The following is an 18,604-nucleotide window of genomic DNA, read 5'->3' on the forward strand; positions in this document are numbered from 1 at the left end:
GTCCCTCCCCATCTTCCTGTATGTTTTGCAAAACACTCCTAATTGGGTTCTGGTCACTTACTTTCACCAAGCGAAAGGGGACTTCGGGACCTTTTTGTGGAAAGCAAAGACTTCTGGATTTCACTGTTGGAGTTAAACAGGCCACTCTACGCAGTGGGTATTTCCTCTCCCATTCCCATGCTACCTCACTTCATAGTCAGGTGTCATTAATGACTGGATGTCTGAGCCTGTGTTTCTTGTGCCACAACTGAATGTGGAATAAGAAGGTATGCCAGAGATGCAGTGACCATCAAGTAATCGTCAGCCGAACATTAGATGAACGTCTGAGCCCTTCATCATAACCCGGTGTAGCTACACCTAGTGCCTAGTCTGAATCATGTACCTCTTTGGGGAGAGGACAAATCCTTACCTCCCCATCTTCCTCAGTGCCCTACCCACCAGTAGTAAAAATCTCCCAACAGTACTAGGCAACTAGCATTATTATACTTGGAAGACTCATGTTGGTTTAATGATATCAAATGCGATAGTCGGACAAGGAGAGTGATTCCTTGGCATAAGGGACGAGGCGACCATATACACACCTTAGAAAAACACAAGATTACTTGCATACACAAGCTACCACTAGTCTTGGTCTTAAAAGCAGCATTATTTATTCAAGTTGTTAGCCCAAGGAATTCACGTTAGCGCCTTCGCTGCAGAAATGCAGAGCATAGAAAAGTACTTTACATAAAAGTACTAGAGTTTCTTGCAGAAACTGTAGGTAATCTGCAAATTTTAAAAATCAATCAATCAAACATTTGTAAAGCGCGCTATTCTCAAGGCGCTGGGGAGGGGGGGCGGGGGGGGAGTATCTACTGATCATACAGCCAGGTCTTGAGGAGTCTCCTGAAGGTCAGCAGGTCCTGGGTCTGTTGTAGGTGGATAGGGAGGGTGTTCCATGTCTTGGCGGCGAGGTGGGAGAAGGATCTGTCGCTGGTGGTTGTTCGGTGGATGCGTGGAACGGTGGCGATGGCGAGGTTAGCGGAGCGGAGCTGGCGGTTGGGGGTGTAGAAGGTGAGTCGCTTGTTGAGGTATGCTGGTCCTGTGTTGTGGAGTGCTTTGTGAGCGTGAGTGAGGAGCTTGAAGGTAATCCTCTTGTTGACGGGAAGCCGGTGCAGGTCCTTCAGGTGGGCGGTGATGTGGCTGTGGCGGGGGATGTCGAGGATGAGGCGTGATGAGGCATTTTGTACGCATTGGAGTCTCTTCTGGAGTTTGGCCGTGGTTCCCGCATAGAGGGTGTTGCCATAGTCCAGCCTGCTGGTGACGAGGGCCTGGGTGACCGTCCTTCTGGTTTCGGTGGGGATCCATCTGTAGATCTTGCGAAGCATACGGAGGGCGTTGAAGCAGGAGGAGGAAACAGCGTTGACTTGTTGGGTCATTGAGAGCGTTGAGTCCAGGATGAACCCAAGGTTGCGTGCGTGGTCAGTGGGTGTCGGCGCAGTTCCCAGCGAGGCTGGCCACCACGAGTCGTCCCAGGCGGAAGGGGTGGAACCAAGGATAAGGACCCCCGTCTTGTCCAAGTTCAGTTTCAGGCGACTGCTCTTCATCCATTCGGCAACGGCCTTCATCCCTGCGTGGAAGTTGGTTTTGGCGGTGGCGGGGTTCTTTGGTGAGGGAGAGGATCAGCTGGGTGTCATTGGCGTATGAGACTATGTTGAGGTCGTGTGATTGGACGATGTTGGCTAGCGGTATCATGTATACGTTGAAGAGGGTCGGGCTGAGGGATGATCCTTGGGGTACGCCGCAGGTGATCTTGGTGGCTTCGGATCGGAATGGAGGGAGGCGGACTCTCTGGTTTCTGTCGGTGAGGAAGGAGGGGATCCAGTCCAGGGATTTGTCGCAGATTCCTGCGTCGTAGAGTCGTGTGCACAGGGTGTGGTGGCATACGGTGTCAAAGGCGGCCGAGAGGTCCAGGAGGATGAGGGCCGTGGTTTCGCAGCTGTCCAGCAGGGCCCTGATGTCGTCGGTGGCGGCGATGAGGGCGGTTTCGGTGCTGTGGTTGCAACGGAATCCGGATTGGGATGAGTCCAGGGTGTTTTTCTCTTCTAGGAATTGTGTCAGTTGTCTGTTGACGATCTTCTCGATGACCTTCGCCGGGAACGGGAGTGGGGGGATGGGCCGGCAGTTCTTGAGGCCCTTTGGGTCTGCCTTGGGTTTTTTGAGTAGAGCGTTGATCTCTGCATGTTTCCAGTTTTGCGGGAAGCTTGCAGTCTCGAATTACATGTTGAAGATCTTACGGAGTTGGGGTACGATGATGGAGCTCGATTTGTTGAAGATGTGGTGGGGGCAGGGGTCTGATGGTGAGCCGGAGTGGATGGTGTTCATGGTCTTGATAGTGTCTTCCACGTTGACGTGGATCCAGGAGATCAAGCGACCGGTGTGACTGGGGGGCGGTGAGTCTGGGGTGTCGGTGGCTGTCGGAGAGGTCTGGGTGTTGAAGCTGTCATGGATGTCTGCGATCTTGCGGTGGAAGAAGGTAGCTAGAGAGTCGCAGAGGTCTTGTGACGGCGGGATGCCGTTGGAGCTGGAGCTGGGGTTGGTGAGTTCCTTCATGATGCTGAAGAGCTCTTTGCTATTGTGTGCGCTCTTGTCGATGCCTTCCTTGAAGGAGGTCCTTTTGGCCGTTCGAATGAGTTGGTGGTGTCTGTGGCTGGCATTCTTGAGGGCTGCATGGTTGTTCAGTGTTTGCTCGCGGTGCCATTTCTTCTCTAGCCTCCGGCAGGTCTGCTTGGATGTCTGGAGGCTGGCGGTGAACCAGATGGCACTTCTGTCGGTGCGTCTGTTTGTGGGTTTCTTGATCGGGGCGAGGTTGTTGGCACAGTCCTCGATCCATCACTTGAGGTTGCGGGCGGCTGTGTCGGTGTCGGTATGGTCGGTCGGTGGGTCTCGGGCGAGGGTGGTGGTAAGCTGGTCATCGGTGACCTTGTTCCAGCTGCGGTGGGGGATTCTTTGCTGGCGGTTGTGTGCGGTAGTTTTCTTGAAGGAGAAGTGGATGCAGCGGTGGTTGGTCCAGTAGAGTTCAATGAAGTGGCTGATGGAGAAGTGGCTGCTGGCTGAGAAAATGACGTCGAGCGTGTGTCCGGCGGAGTGGGTGGGTGTCATGACAAGCTGTCTGAGGCCGAGGTTGGCGAGGTTGTCCAGTAGTGTGGTGGAGTTGCTGTCGTTGGTGTTCTTGAGGTGGAAGTTCAGGTCTCCGAGGAGGATGTAGTCTGTGGAGGCCAGGGAGTGCGTGTTGACGGCGTCTGTGATGGAGTCGATAAACTGTGGCCGGGGTCCGGGGGGTCTGTACACGAGGGTTCCTCTGAGGGTGGTGTTGGGATCGATGTGGATCTGGAAGTGCAGGTGTTCGGCGGTGCTGAGGGTGTCCTCGGTGTTGGTCGAGATTCTGAGGGTATTTCTGCGGACGATGGCGATTCCTCCTCCCGGTCTGTTGGTGCGGTCCCTGCGGGTGATCTTGTAGCCATCTGGGATGGCTATGGGAACGCTGGGTGCCGATGAGGAGTTCATCCAGGTTTCCGTAAGGAAAGCGACGTCTTGGGAGGATGAGTCAAGTAGGTCCCAGAGTTCGACAGCGTGCCTGTGGACGGAACGGGTGTTGAGCAGTATGCATCTGAGGTGGTTGTGGTCCGCTTTGGTGGGGTGGGCAGGACAGGCAGGTGTGCGCTGGCAGGTGTGGCTGCAGTTTCTGCAGGTGAAGGGCTTGTGGGTGAGCTTTGGGGTGGCCTGGAAGAAGGTGGAGGATCGGCCGGTGTTGAGTGCGTGGAGGGTGTTGGCATTGTAGTGGCGTCTGGTGTTGTGGTGCTCGCGGGGGCCAGGGGGTCTGGCGCTGGGTGCGGTCCAGGCGCGGACGGGCGCAGACGGGCTTGCCATCGGCGTGCCAGCGGCGCAACCGTGCAGTGGTCACCATGATGTAGGAGAGGTGGGTGGGGCGAGGAGCTGGGAGTGGGGTGGTAGGGGGAGGGGTCAGTGGCAGCAGGAAAAGGAGGGGAGACCAGGGGGAACAACAATCCCCAAATTAACAGAAGTTAACAAATAAAATAAATGAAATAACACACGCAATGTAGCAGACGAATTACACCAGGAGAAAAAAGAAACAGAGCACGATCACCATGCACCTGGAGGAATCAGGACCAGGGTGGAATCGAACCCTGCCAAGGAGAGGGGCTGGCTGGCTTCTGGGCGAAGCAAGGCACCGCGGAGCTGCCGAGGGGGAGTGTGTGCCTTGGACCGAAGTCTGAGGACTCAAACTCACAATGAGTGATGCCCATCTTCCCTTCCAAACCTGCAGTTGTGTGGGACAGAGATGTGGATGGACAGTGGCTGAATAGAGTGCCAGCGGCCGGCACTTGTGGACCTACATGTCGCGGTTTTTACCTGTGGTGTGGACACTCGTGGAATATGGAACTCCCACTGCACTGGGGAGCTCGGAGGTCACTCACTGGTTGACCAGTGACAGGAAATCCTGACTGGAGCTGCAACAGCAATATCCCCAAATCCGTAAGGGATAGAATCCCAATTCCAAAGGGTACAAAATCTGGTGAAACTCCTCCAGTTGACGGACCTGAACACCAGGCTTAGGGTCAAAGTTAGGATTCCTCAAGAAAACACGGAAAGGTTGAAGAGAAAAGCACCGGTGACCTATGGGTATATGGAGAGTCGGGAATGAGCAGGGTCATCTTTCTCGTCCATGGGGCATGGCTAATTTGAAGCTGTCCTCATCAGGTCCTTCCATCAGCTGGGTTTTGGTGCGCTGTGAAGTAGGTCCCTGCTTTTGGCAAGGGCATTTAGGTTCTTCAACAAGCAGGTGAGAGCTCCTTCTCCACAGGTCCAGCAGGACATCTCTGCAGAGGCTTTCCAGACTTCTGCAACACGGGCATCAGGCCCAACCAAGGCTCGTCTGTATTCCTTGCCCTTGCCCTGCACTCGTATGCAGATCTCTCTTAGTCGTGCAGCAGAAAAGCTGAAATCTCCCTGCTTGGGGAGGTGAATATTCATCTTTCTCCGGTGGCAAGAGCTGGCCAACCAGGTGGGCTGCAACTTTTAAATTTTGAACAGCTTCTCCACCCCTGGAAGGTCTGACCCCTACATGAGCCCATCACAGCCATGTCACACAGCCATGCTGCCCCTCCAACGACTGCTTTGGCCATGCTCTGAGAGCATGTGGATTGTCTCTCGGAAAGAGGACACGTTGAAAGAAAATCGGATCTCAAGCAGAAGACGGTGCAAGATAGGTTTCACTTTGGCCCAGGAACCGTGGCTACAACAAAGAGAAAGGGCCGCCATCCCCCCACTCACAAAGACAACTTGGTTGGGGTAGGAGAAGAGGTCTAGGTATAAGAGGAGAGGTATAGGTGGGCATGCATGCACTTGCATCTGTCCTTCCTGAAACCATCCTACCAAACCATAGGTTTTCACCCATTATGCTGCTCTCCACGGAGACCTGTCATATGGTAATCAGCCTTTTCCCTGCCCCATTAGGAACAGTCCCGCCCAATGGTCTAGAATACGGCTCAAGCAATTGCCAACTGCTTAGATTAATTAAAGCACTCATTCCATCACCTTGTTGTCTCTTCCGTGAAGCACGCATGTGAGCTCACTACTGCACAGTGCATGCAGGGAACGAGCAAAGAGCTTCCAGGCGGAGCAGGGAACTGTCACAGATCTCGATGCAGCCAGTGCTTTAAATGGACCGGCACTGCTTAAATTTACTGAGCCGAGTACCGGCACTTCTCCACTGTCAAGGAGAGTACGGGTACTCAGGGTCAGATTGATAAGGTGGGCACTGGGCTGGTGCCCGAGGGCAAGCTGCGTGCCGTTTCTTTGGCAGCATGTTGGCCATTGCCGCCTGTCTGTATTATGCAGCTGTGGCAAGCTGCCCGATGTGGCCTGAAAGGCCTATTGGAGGCCTGCCGCAGTGGCAAGAGGGCCTCTGCTCCCTTCCTAACCAGATGAAAGCTCTGTGTCCTCACCAACCCCCTGCCAGGCGTCCATGCTGGGTCCGTGGTGGGACACGGGTACAAAGGGCCATTTCACTCCTTGCCCTCCCACTGGGGTCTGACTGTCTTTATCCTGACTCACTTGCCCTGGCAATTGACCCCCCACGCTGCCCGCCTGCTGCGACATTGAGTCCATGATGGTGGTGAAGATGGCCTAAGCAGCCTCCATGGTGCCCAGGTGAGGTGGGTGGAGGACAACTGATCTTCCTACTTGAGGCCAGTATTGTTCTTCCCCTGATCCCCACCCTGCTGGACTCTGCACGTGCTCGGGACCGTGCAATACTAACTGTCTGCCACTCCAAGCTCTCAGGCCGTGGGGCCTTCTGTTGAGGAGAGAGGAGGGAAAATGGGGGTGGGTGAAGGGTGAAGGGGAAGGAGCAGTAAGTTTAAAGTAGGAAAAGCTAGAGAAGCAGAAGGGCTGAGTGCAGATAGAGATAAGGAAGAGATCCAGACGGCTATGGAAAGAGGTAGAGAGGCACAGAGACCGCAAAATAGAAATAGAAGGAGTGATGGTAGAGAGAGTGATAGGATACAATTGGGGTAAAGAGTTGGACAGAATTAACTACAAATGGGACAGAAGTGAGAGCGGGAGGGATTTCAAGGTTAGAGGTGTGAAAACAGAGAGTGTATCTTTTAGAGGAACAGAATCAGGAGGTATTTGAAAAGAAATGCGTGTAACGCTTGTTTGTGTGTGTGTACTCTTGAATATTTAAGGATTGCACCAAATGCAAGCAAGTGGGAACATTAGAATTATTATATTAAGAAGCTGCAAATATTAAAAAAACAAGGAAACATGAACATTTGGTGTTTGGTCTTCATTTTGTGTAACGAGTAACACGTTTTGTTTAGATTGAAACATGTCTCGCATGTTTTGTTCTGTCTCGCAACCAGATTAAGTGCCAGAGTCTCTCTGCTCCTAGAGCACACTGATTACTAGCCTGAAAGTGCTACAAGTACTGTTGATGGCTTGGCTCATTCAGGGTTTTAGCTGTTAATCTTCACATATGGAAAGTTTGAGACCACTATCCAGGGCAATGCAAGGACAACATGAATACTCAATAGAAGTGTTTTTGTATCATCATGTCTCACTCCACCTCTAACCCCGACCACTAGCCACGCCCCTAGCTCAATTTAATGAGTACCTGCACTTATTTTTTCCCATTTAAAGCACTGGATGCAGTAATTCACTGGGCAGGAGCGCCACCTGAGCAAAGCGACCCACTGAACTTCTTACATGTTGTGAGCAGGTAGAGAAAGCTTCACAATACTTACTCCAGGAAGAGCGGGCGGGCCACAGTCTCTCCTGACACATGGGCAGCGTGGAAAAGGGTGTAGAGGTATGGCAGCAGGGAGTAGCGCAGGTTCAAGGCACTGCGCATGGCATTCTGGGCCCGTTCGCTGAAGAGGTACGGCTCCTGGAGCTGAAAAGGAGAGACGGAAGTGAGTTTGAGCAGGACCGCAGATGACGCTCGGGAGCACAGGGATCTGTGATGGCCATAGTGTAGAGCAGCACCAGCTGCACAGCACAGCAGCAGCAGAAGCCACAATTAACAGAAACTGCATGCACCCTGGCGCATAGGAAGGGACACACCTGCGGGGTTGAAAATAGAGGTGGGCAAGCCCTTGAAAGTTTCAGCTGGGTTCGAACCAGGTCCCTGGGTCTGGCTTAGGGATCTGAGTCCGACCCCTTCCGTCTGTTGTGAAAGTAAAGATTGTGAAACATAAACAGGGGTGTAACGCGTAAAGCACTTCCCTGCGGTCCAGGGGGGTGTCCAGCCATTCACCCCAACGCCAATCTATATCTGTAAGGTATGGGAGACTCAGGAGCCCCTTCATCACATTCTGGAAGGGGGTGGGGGGCATTAATTTGTGATACACCACTGCAGGGGCGCAGTGTCTATTGGCATCTGTGACCAATAGACAATACACCCGTGTTGGTATTTCTTAAAGTTTTAACACAGTGTTGTGTTTTACAGGCTGTGAAAAACAGTATTGTGTTAAAACTCTTTAAAAAACGTCAACACAAACACACTTACTTTTGGCACCTTTGAACTATAACCAATGTGTCCTGGTGATTCTTAGAGGTTTAACACCCTATGAGGGAGGGAATGTACCCTTATGGCCAGAGTTATCAACTCTGTTTTCCCAGCTGGGGAAATAGGTTTGAGTCTTGGCATCAGCTCAACATCCTATGATTCTGGGCAAATCACTTAATTGCCCCGTGCCTACAAAAATTGAATGTGACTTTGTGAAGGAAAGTAGGATCTAATTTTACCCCCACTTGTTGTCTGGTGTTATGCTGCTTCTGACTAGTCTGACTGGGATCCTGCTAATCAGGACCCCAGTCTCTGTGCTTTCTCCTCTCATTTGGTTATGGTGAGTACTTCGGTACCTCCTAGACTGGCTACTGGTGTACCCTTGTAAGTCTCTAGTATGTGGTACTGAGGTACCCAGGGCATAGGTACCCCAGGAGTCCCCCATGGGCTGAAGCATATATTATGCCACTCATGGGAGACCGCTCAAACTGTTACTACAGGCCTGCCATTGCAGTCTGTGTAAGCTGGTGCTAGCACCAATTACGACGGATATAAGTTTGCTTATATCTGAGGTCACTGCACTTAAAACCTATAAGTCACCCCTAAGGCAGACCTTTCAATCCTGAAGGCAGGGTGCTCAGTTCTAAGTATGAGCAGGACATCCCTACAACCTAAAGTCTATTCTCCCACGCTGTAAGTTCATCAGCCATTATGATATATAGAGTGGCCATGCATCATCATGCAATGACCATCTCTAAACTGGCTGGAACTAACCCTGTTGTGTTTGGTATCAAACATGTTGGAGTCATACCCCCACACTGTGAATGGTGTGGGAGGTATGATTCCATGCACTGTAAAGCTCCCCTGAGAGGCTCTCAGTGCTCCCGGCACCAGTCTTCTAGACCCGGACAGCAACTATGGCTGCTGCCGACCAGAAACACGATTCTGCCCTCCTGCTGCTGAGCCAAACTCGAGCATAGGAAGGCAGAACAATAGGTATCCTGTCACAGGGAGGTGTGACCACATCCCAGACAGGACTTAGTGTATTATCACAGGGTGGGGGTGCCTGCCAACGCCACTCAGTCTGCTTGAAGTGCACATTTGGTGCCGTCCTTGCATACTCCAGTTCAAACCAGCTCAGGGAGCTGTTGGCTCCCGCTCTGGCGCGAAACTGGACAAAGGACATGGGAGTATCCTCCCCACTGTCCGACACCTCCTCTGGGAGGGAACTCTGAATCGTCCCAACCCTTTCCTTAGGGTACTTAAGTGCTTACCTGTGGGTGGGTTCCTAGATTCGTCGTGGGACAAGATTCATATCAAGACACCACTTCATCTTCGACTGTCTGGGCACTCTGGACTGCATTGGTTTTGCTCTGGGGACTGAGACGGCAACTGGGAAGACTCCTGCTGCTCCTGGTCTCGTCGTCCTGCAAGTCTGTTGCAACATCCATGCCTGTGCTCCATATGGGATCCTTCCAAGGACTGTGGGCATCCAAGACACCTCAAGGAATCTCCATTGAAGTGAAGGAGTCACTTCCCTGCATCTGCAGGCATCGCAACGCAGCTGACCGGACAGCTGATCCTGGGCTCCTATGGACTCTGAAAGGCTTAGCAACACAGGTGGTGGTCCATCAACTCCTTCAAGGTCTGCACTGTCCTCTCGCCAAGTGTAAGGCCAGTATCCGTCATCGGAACTGCAGGAGCAGAACCCCTGTGCACTGCGTCGACTTGTCGTTGCAAAGGCTTGTTGGCTCTCTTCCTCAGAGATCTTCGGGTACCAAGTAGCCCCATCCTCAAGCATCTCCTGTGACCAAGATCTTACTCCTTACTGCATCACATACACTGTGAGCCTACATCTTTTGTGAGCTGCTCAAGGTCCTCTTGCAATTCCTGTGCCTTCGGCCTGTGGGTACTCTCGAGGGTCTTCTTTTACTTCAGTGGGCTCCCCTGATTGCTCGGGCCTACTCTGAATTCCCTGCTTGTGGTGAGTCCCTTGGTCCCTTGGACCTTACTGGTCCTGACAATGCACCTTTTTCGCTTGCCACTTTGTTTGCAGTTGCCAAGGCTTGTTGGTGCTCCTAATGGACACCAACCCCTCAGCTCTCAACATCTGTCATGGGACAGCTCATGAATGGCTCCTGGTCTTCAACAGCGTCACCTGGTACACACAGCTGCAGCTCCAAGGTCACGTCAACTCTTCTGCAACACCCAACATCAGTGGGCATTCGTCTTCTGTGCCTCCTGGAGTGGCATAGACTCTGTCCCCTCTGCTTGCAGGTACTTGTCATCTTGAGTCCACCTTTGCGTTCCACCTGACACTTTCACCTACTTCACCAGTGGCATCTTCCTGAAGTCCTCACTTGAGTGTGACGGTGGTTTCCGGTGCCACTTCGCACCTATGCACCCGGCTTCCCTGGTGTATGTATCCTGATTCATGGGGTATCCACGGGTGGAGTGGCTTTCCAACCTTCTGTCTTCCACAGAGTTTCTTCAGGGTCTACTGGGAAGGGCCCTTCTTCTTTAAAATTGCAACAGCGAATTACCCATTGATTTGAATTGAGCTCGCGGTCGTGTTTCCACTCTGCACACGGCCTCCGTGGAGTTCCTGGTTACTTACCTTCGGTGGTTCTTTGGGCCCCTAGCACTTCTACGTCTTCTGGGTATAGCCTTGACTTGGGTCGTGGTTCACTTCCCACTATTTTAGTATATGGTTTGGTCTCCCCCTGGTGACCACTAAGTATGTTGTGTTACTTACCCATTTTAGTTGCAAAGTATTGTGTGCATTGTGTATATCTCCAGGCAGGAGTTATCTGTATGTGTTAGTGAGTGTCTTATAATAAATACATATTTTTATAAATACACTGTGTGGCTCTTTTTCACTTGATCTATACCAATGAGATTACGTCTGGTAAAGCAAGCTGCTTTATGCTCCTTCTGAGCTAAGCCTGAAGGTTGCTGTCCACAGCTACCACTTAGAGAGCTTTCTAAGATTGTCTAAGACCACTAAAATCCCCATAAGGGTTGTCTGGATTAGTGCAGGGTGCTACACTTACATAAGTGAGCACCATATACTAAGCCAACCTCTTACACCTTGTGTAATGTAACTAGTACTCATATAAAGTGCATTCGGCTAGAGTTCATGCTATATAAAACTGCAAAAACAACGATTAAGAGAAGGGACGGGGCACTAAAGAGTGTAAAAGCCACAGTTATTTCCGCTTACCAGTACTTTAATTTCTGCATTTTTCGTTAGCGCAGCCGCTACCTAAAGTATTGGTATATATGTGCACCAGTTGCAGTACACAAGGTCACATTCATGGGTTTTTTAGGCACAATGAAGTTAAGGGCCTGATTCAGAAAGGGCCTCTGCAGTCATAGTTAATTCTCCGCACTCGTGGAGACTCCCCACGGCTGCGCGCCTCCTCCACGAATGAGGAGGCCCTTTGTGAATCAGGCCCGTCGGGATTTGCCCAGAATCACAGAATGTTGAACCAACTCCAAGAATTTACCTTGGTTCCCCAACTCTGTTCCAAAGTCTGCAGCTCTGGCACCAACAGCCACATCCTTTAAATAGAAAATATAAGAACAAAGCACTTCAAAAAAGGTGTTCTAAGCTGCCCTATTGGTCCCTGATTGATAAGTAAAATAAACAGCAACAGAAAGATCATGTTATAAATGAATACAGATGACTTTATATGAAGCTCTCATTAAGTATGAATCCTGTGCCTTTGCAGACGTTTTAAACATGAACAAATGGCCAGTATTGTTCTTTTGAAAAGATGGCAACTCGTGGAAGCCAGGGCCAGTGCAGGGGCCTTTTACAATTTTAGCTACCTCTTCTCAGGTCTGGACAGCGGGAAAATTGTCAGCGATGGGCATCAACAAGGCAACAAGGTTTTCCCTAAACGCACTTGCACACAAAACCATTTGCTGGCTTTGTGGAGTATTTGGTTCAGCTAGAAACTTAAAGAGGGTGTAATGTGCAAAGCCCTCCCTCGGTTCCCCCACCAGCAGCAGCACCTGGAATTATGCATTTGACAACCCTCCTAATGGTGCACCTGAAATGCGAGGTACAAGGTCTGGGATAAAGGTGCACTGATTCCACAGCACTGTCCATTCATCCTACAACAGAGGGACGAGAACACTGCAGCATCACATACCAGCAAGGGAAGTGGGTCCTGCCTCCCCCACCTTTCTCCTGATTGCTCTTTCATGCTATGCCATTCTGTGGCTGCTCCCGCTGATTTTGATTTGTGGGCTTGGCTCTTAGAGCCATGCTGGACACCTGGCTTGGCTCTGGCTCGGCCCCTTCCATGAATTGTCTGGCTTTTAAAAAAAAAGAGTTTTGTATAGTGCAAAGTAGACCCAAGACATTGGGTATCAGAGCGCTTTACATGAGCACCAGTTTCGTTACATGAGGACACATTAATTATTTGTAGGCAAGGGGAGATTAAGTGATTTGCCCAGAAGCACAGGATGTTGAGCGTTGTTGCAGGGACTCGAACCCGGTTCCCAGCTTCGAGGTAGACAGCTCTAGCCGCAAGGCTACATCCTCTCCCCTCTCCCTCTCCTCTCCTCTCTCTTGCCCATCTCTAGTTGTAAAGAGGAATATATGTACAGTGCACAGAGTGGCAACACTATCCACAGTGTACAGAGATGTAGCACTAGCCACAAAACCCAGAAAGGTAGCACTAGCAAAATAACAGAGAAACAACTTAAATCATGGTTTAATGAGCACAGAAAGACAGCACAATCCACGGTGCACAGAGAGGCAGCACCATTAGCAGTGCACAGAGAGGCAGCACCATCAGCAGTGCACCGAGAGGCAGCACCATATAGAGAGAGGCAGCATAAGCCACAGTCCACAAAGAGGTAGTGTAAGTCACAGCGCACTTGGGGGCATATTATCAAGGACGGCGTTAAAATTATCGCCGCTTTGGCGGCAGGAAACTGGCGCTAAAAGCGGCGATAATGGGCTTGGTAATATGCCGCAGAGAATTCCAATAGAAGCCCATGTTCTGGTGTGAACAAGAGCTTCTATTGGAATTCTCTATGGCATATTATCAAGCCCATTATCGCCGCTTTAGCATCAGTTTCCTGCCGCTAAAGCGGCGATAGTTTTAACGCCGTCCTTGATAATATGCCCCAAAGTTAGTACAAGACATGGTGCAGAATAAGCAATGGCGTCGTGACCCCCGCTTTGTCAGCTGGGGCGGGGGCGGCATTATCGGGCTCCTCTGGGTCGAAAACAGTGAGCAGCAAACCCACTGCTACTTGTTTTGTCAAAGTTGACAGTGACAAACAGTACTGGCTCAGTTTGCTCGTAACTGTGAATGCACTGCTGCATCATGGGGTTGTTGGCACCGCCTGGAGAGCATTTCAACGAGCACATGATGCAGGGCCATAACAGATGCTTATCCGTTCGCTGCAGCCTGGTCAGCCACTCTAAACCATTTGATAACAAGCATTTGCAATGCAATAGGTCTCGCATTGACGAGAGTTTAAGCTATTGGCAAAGCCATAGCTTAGCTGATAGCCACTCAGCTTTGTGACAAAAGGGAGTAATGCGTATTTGACTTGGTAAATTTAATAAGGTTCTCTGAAGGTATGAACCTTGTCCAATGAGGAGAAGGAACTTTGAGAGAGGCTCCTGTGCAAATTGTTTCAATAATCCAATTTACTTAGTACTTGTGAAATTAATAGTGCCTTAGTTGTACAAAATGGAAGACAAGGCCATATTTGTCTTATGTTTAGTAATTTACATATTAACAAAGATTGATTTTAAGGGCTTGTGATGTGTCCACTATGTAGGCTGTTACTTGCTTTCTGTAGATGGAATTTGCGGGTTTGTCTGGAGATCTTATAGTATATACAGTACTGGCACATGCACATAAAACACTCCTATTTTTCGTTATGGCTGTGTGAAAATTTACCAAACCAAGAAAAGGCACCAAGTGATGGCATAGCCATTGTTGCCTTACAATTTGGTGAACGTTTCACCAGCTGTTGAACCTATACATGACTTACTAATTTTTACTCGAAGGAAACCCATGTGGAATTGGAAAGTGACATGATTTGGGAACCATCCTCCCACCACATCCTCTTAAAACCCTTGAACCGTTTGACCAATATGCATCAAATTTGCTATAGTACCTGTTTATATTTGAATGTTGGTTCCACAATCTGGTGGAATTGTTTGAGGGAGGGGGGGTTTGACATGGTAAGTAAGGGTGCAAATATGGAATTTCTTGTGGAGTTATATTTCCATCTTAACTACCGAGGTGTGCCACTTTCCTTCCTCTGAAAGGTAATACTGATTTCTTGCAAAAGTAGTGCACATCAGCAACTATTACAGATCATGAAGCAAAACGAAAAAATCCACAATTTTGTAATTCTCGCATGTGCATTAGTGGATATCTTCAGAGCAAAAAAGAAGTGACTTATACATATAGAGATGACGTGCTGAGTTATACAAATTAGGCCCCGGTGTCTGTGAGTACACTCCTAAAACAATTCAGAAGAGGCTACAGCTTTCTGTGCTATCCCTTCTGGATTACTCACTGCAGTGAAAACAAGCGGGAGTTGTGTGCGAGCGTGCTAAAAGAAAAAAAGCACGTGAGTGGTGCATGCGCACGACAGCAAAAGTGAAAGCAGGCTGGCGAGTGGTGTGGGATGTGCGCGCATCATGAAGAGAGAGGAAAGCCAGATGGCGCCTCTGCTCGTCTTTGTGCGCATAACCGCATGCTCTATGCCAGCCAAAAAGCTGTGGTCGGCTTTTTAAAGCCCACACACTAAATGTCTTGCCAGTGCAGCGCATGCGCTGGCTCAGGCAAGACCTACAAAGGATTTCCATTTTGCAGTTTTTTGTAGCACGAACTGCGAGAGAGGGCATTGGAGCACTTTCCCCGGGGTAGAATTTAGTTGTTTTCTTTATGTAAGGGGAGACGGGATAAGAACCTCATTCCACGGTTCCATAGTTGGCAGCTCTTGAAATTAGGTCACATATCCTCTATTCCTCTTTTTTTATCTCTGTGCTAGGAACACTGGAATATAATTTGTTTATTAGCTGTATTTATCACCGAGTGAGAAGTCACCCAATATTTAGTGTAGTGCTTGAAGGGTATTTAGCTATATTTGTGTATTTAGATCGCTAAAGCTTGCCCTGTTGCTGTTTGCAAAATGGTGTATCTCTTAGAGGCAGCTATTTGAAATTGGTCTCGCTTAGTTTGCAATCAGGTTGTGGATTTTGTGAAAGCAACTAAACCTGCTGCAGAAAGAACAACATCCCAGGGATGCCTGTTAGCTATGCAAATCAATTCAGTACTCACATATGAGCGGTATTTGCAGTTGTTAGCGAATGGTATCCTTCTAACATCTTTCTTTCTGTAAGCTTTTCTGTCTAGTCACTGTGACTATTTCCAGAGCTTTCATGGTGCCCAGGTTCATGTGCGAATAGCTTATCCAGTTCATGGTTTTTCTTTGCAATCTGGGACTCAAAGTTCTGAATTTATAATGAGACGATCAGGACAACAAATCCCAGAATGCAAAGAAATTACCTGGACATAAAGTGCGACTAAATATAGGAAGGGGAAGTTTGAGCTCTCTCTGAAACTCTCTTCTGCATACACTCCCCTTTTTAGGTCGAGCCTAGCGTTGCAGCGCATGCGCTGCTCGCTCTGTGAGACATGTTGTAGTAGGGTATGCTGTAGAAGTGCTGTGGAAGCGCCACCCATATTTTTCATTGGCTGGTGTCATTGTCCACGGTAAATGCTGGCTTACGATTGATAATGAGGCTTCTTAGTCCCTCTCTGTTACCGCCCTGTCTACTTTTGTGACCGCCCATCAGGACTGAATCTTTTGCTTGCGGCATTACACTGTCTCCTTCATTCTGTTTATTTTTTAAACACATTTTTTATTGGATTTCTTAGACATGTGAAATATAGCAGTATGTATCTATACAATTTTTGTATAGTTCAGCATTCAAATATATTGTACAATTATTCTTGTATCTACGTTCTTACACATTACTGATTGAAGTCGCATGTTACATTGACTAGCATTTAGTATAACCACTTATAATCATAGCAATATGCCTGAGACAGTACACCCGATGTATCGGTATATCGTCATTTTCCTCCCACAAAACCCACCCTTGTTATCCCACCCACAATTCTGCCCTCCCTATTAACATTTAACTATAAACTTAGCCGCTGTACCCCAATCGTCCCAGCCGGGGCAGGATCCCTGGGGAATTGATTGTACTCATGGTGAGCATAAGAACTCTAGGGGGGAGTAGAGAGGGGAAAAAGGGAACTGAACAAAAATGAAGAAGTAAGCCGAGGGGGGGAAGTGGGTGGAAATCCCTCCCTCTCTCGACCACTACCCAGTCAAGAACCTGGTATTGTATATCTATTACATCAGTGGATCTAGGTACACCGCTGCGTCATCATCTGCTTCCGCTTTAAACTGCTCTATTAACTGAGCCCATTCAAAGGAAATCGGTGTTTTTCTCAGTCCTGTATATTCTTCGCGTCTAAGCGCTTCCCCTTCTGCCACTGCCTATCTATTGATCTCATCCTTCCATTTGCCCTCCCACAGCACCGTGCGAGATGTCCAGCGCTGTGTTATTAATCATTTGACGAGCATCAGAGCCAAATCCATGAATCAGTGAAGTAATTTTGCCTTCTTCGGGAGTGGGAGAAGACCTAACAAGCACACCTCCATGGTGTCCCAAGGGGAGCACTCCGTGAGTTGGGATAAACCTTGAGTAACCTCTGACCAAAACATCCCCATGGTAGAGCACGATCATAACATGTGAGTGAAATCAGCGGGTTGGTAGGAGCATCTGGGACATAATGCAGAGGCAGCAGGATATATCTTCTGAATAGCTTGCGGTGTAAGATAGGCCCTGTGTAATATTAATAATTGTATCGTCTTCAGTCGGAAGTTACGGGACACCCGTCGGGGATGTTCTAGATTTGTGCTACATTCTCTATCCTCTAATTCTCTCATTAGAACCACTTCCCATTTCTGTCGGAGAGGTAATAGTGGTATACTTAAGTGTTCTCACAGTCCTCGGTACAGCCATCCTACAAGATGGCGCCCATGTCCCATTATGTGAAGAGACCTCAACAATCGAAATGTAGGGAGTTCTTTCTGGTCTACCAACCAGTACTTCTGGATATATTGTGTGACCGATGCATGTGTGAGAAACAGAGTGCCCGGCTCCGCATTGGTGTGCACAAATTCGCCATGGGGCATCAAATTACCATCTAAAAAGAGGTCCCCAACAGTAGTCCACCCCCCTGTGTCTAGCCCCACACCTGAACAGTAGACAAAACACCACGGCGGGTAGGCAAACCACAAAGGGGAATGTTGGCAGCATATGGATTCAGTACTTTCGCATATTTTAGAGCTTGCTTCTAATAGTGTAATGCAATAAACAATAGAAAGGGAGGGTCACGCATCTTGTCGGCCCCGGGGCACAGCAATGCATGCAGCGTCCCGCGCTGTAAACGCGCAGGGGTGTAACCTATTTCAAACAAGTTATGACCCGCCAACCAGTACGCCACTGTAGCTGCCCAACAATACAGTATGCTTTAAAATCAGGTGCCCCCATACCACCCACAGTGCTCGGAAGCTGCATCTTAGACAGAGCTAGTCTGTGTCTCCCCTTTCCCCATAACAAGGATGTTAGCAAGGTGTCTAATGTCCTAAAAATCCAGGCCGTCATATCTACAGGAATATTCACAAAATGGTATAAAAGTCTGGGTAACATGACCATTTTGGACACTGCTAAGCGGCCCGCCATTGATAACGGCAGGGTATTCCAAAATCTCACAACAACAAAGAGAGGGTGAGGGAAAATCACTCTTGTTCCCCCTGGTAAATTTTATTAAACAACGAAAGAGTGAATAGAGAAAAGGGGACAAAGGGAGAGCAACAGCATGGGCAAAAACCAAAAGGATTTGTTAAAAGAACCCTCACTCACCAACCTAGTTGGTGACATGCTTCATCATCGGGTTCCCACCAAGGAGGCCGAATGCCTCCCTGGTGTGCTGCGACGCCTGAATTACAGCGGAGCTGGTTTTTGATGGGAAGGTGGGTGTGAATTTAAAAGGTTAATGGTTTTAACCAACAACTGATTTAATCAAGGCAAACCAAAAACCAATAAAAACAGGTGAGACGGACTAGAACTGGTTGGTTAGGATAACCAAAGCTCGTCCGATTTTAATTAGTGAGAAAGAAAAATGGTCGACATGTTTCTGCTTGTCATGCCCAGTTGGCTAAGCAATCTTCAGGACCAGGTGGACCACCACGGCGGTATGCGCACGCTAAGGCGCACCCTAACCTGTGGAGATCAAGTGGTAAAACTTACAGTTCTACCGAAAAGCCTTCTTACTATTCTGGGGCTAATAAAGTTCGTATACAATGTACGACTAACATCATGGGTCCGAGAGGGGGGTAGTGAGCTATAGTATTTCCATGCTCGCACACTCCCGCGATAGACCTTGATCAGTCCTTCTCGGCCCG

General features: G+C 49.2%; 1 protein-coding gene across 1 annotated transcript in view; it reads right to left on the reverse strand.

The window, feature by feature from the left end:
- The window catches only part of GAA (alpha glucosidase), a 467,310-nt gene that overhangs the window by 171,167 nt on the left and 277,539 nt on the right, over window positions 1-18,604 (reverse strand). Inside the window, exon 15 of the mRNA XM_085617437.1 lies at window positions 7,308-7,456. Coding sequence (XP_085473563.1) covers window positions 7,308-7,456 — 149 coding nt within the window. The remainder of the gene's footprint in view (window positions 1-7,307; window positions 7,457-18,604) is intronic.

This window comes from Triturus cristatus, chromosome 7, assembly GCF_964204655.1.
Source record: "Triturus cristatus chromosome 7, aTriCri1.1, whole genome shotgun sequence".
Lineage (NCBI taxonomy): Eukaryota > Metazoa > Chordata > Amphibia > Caudata > Salamandridae > Triturus > Triturus cristatus.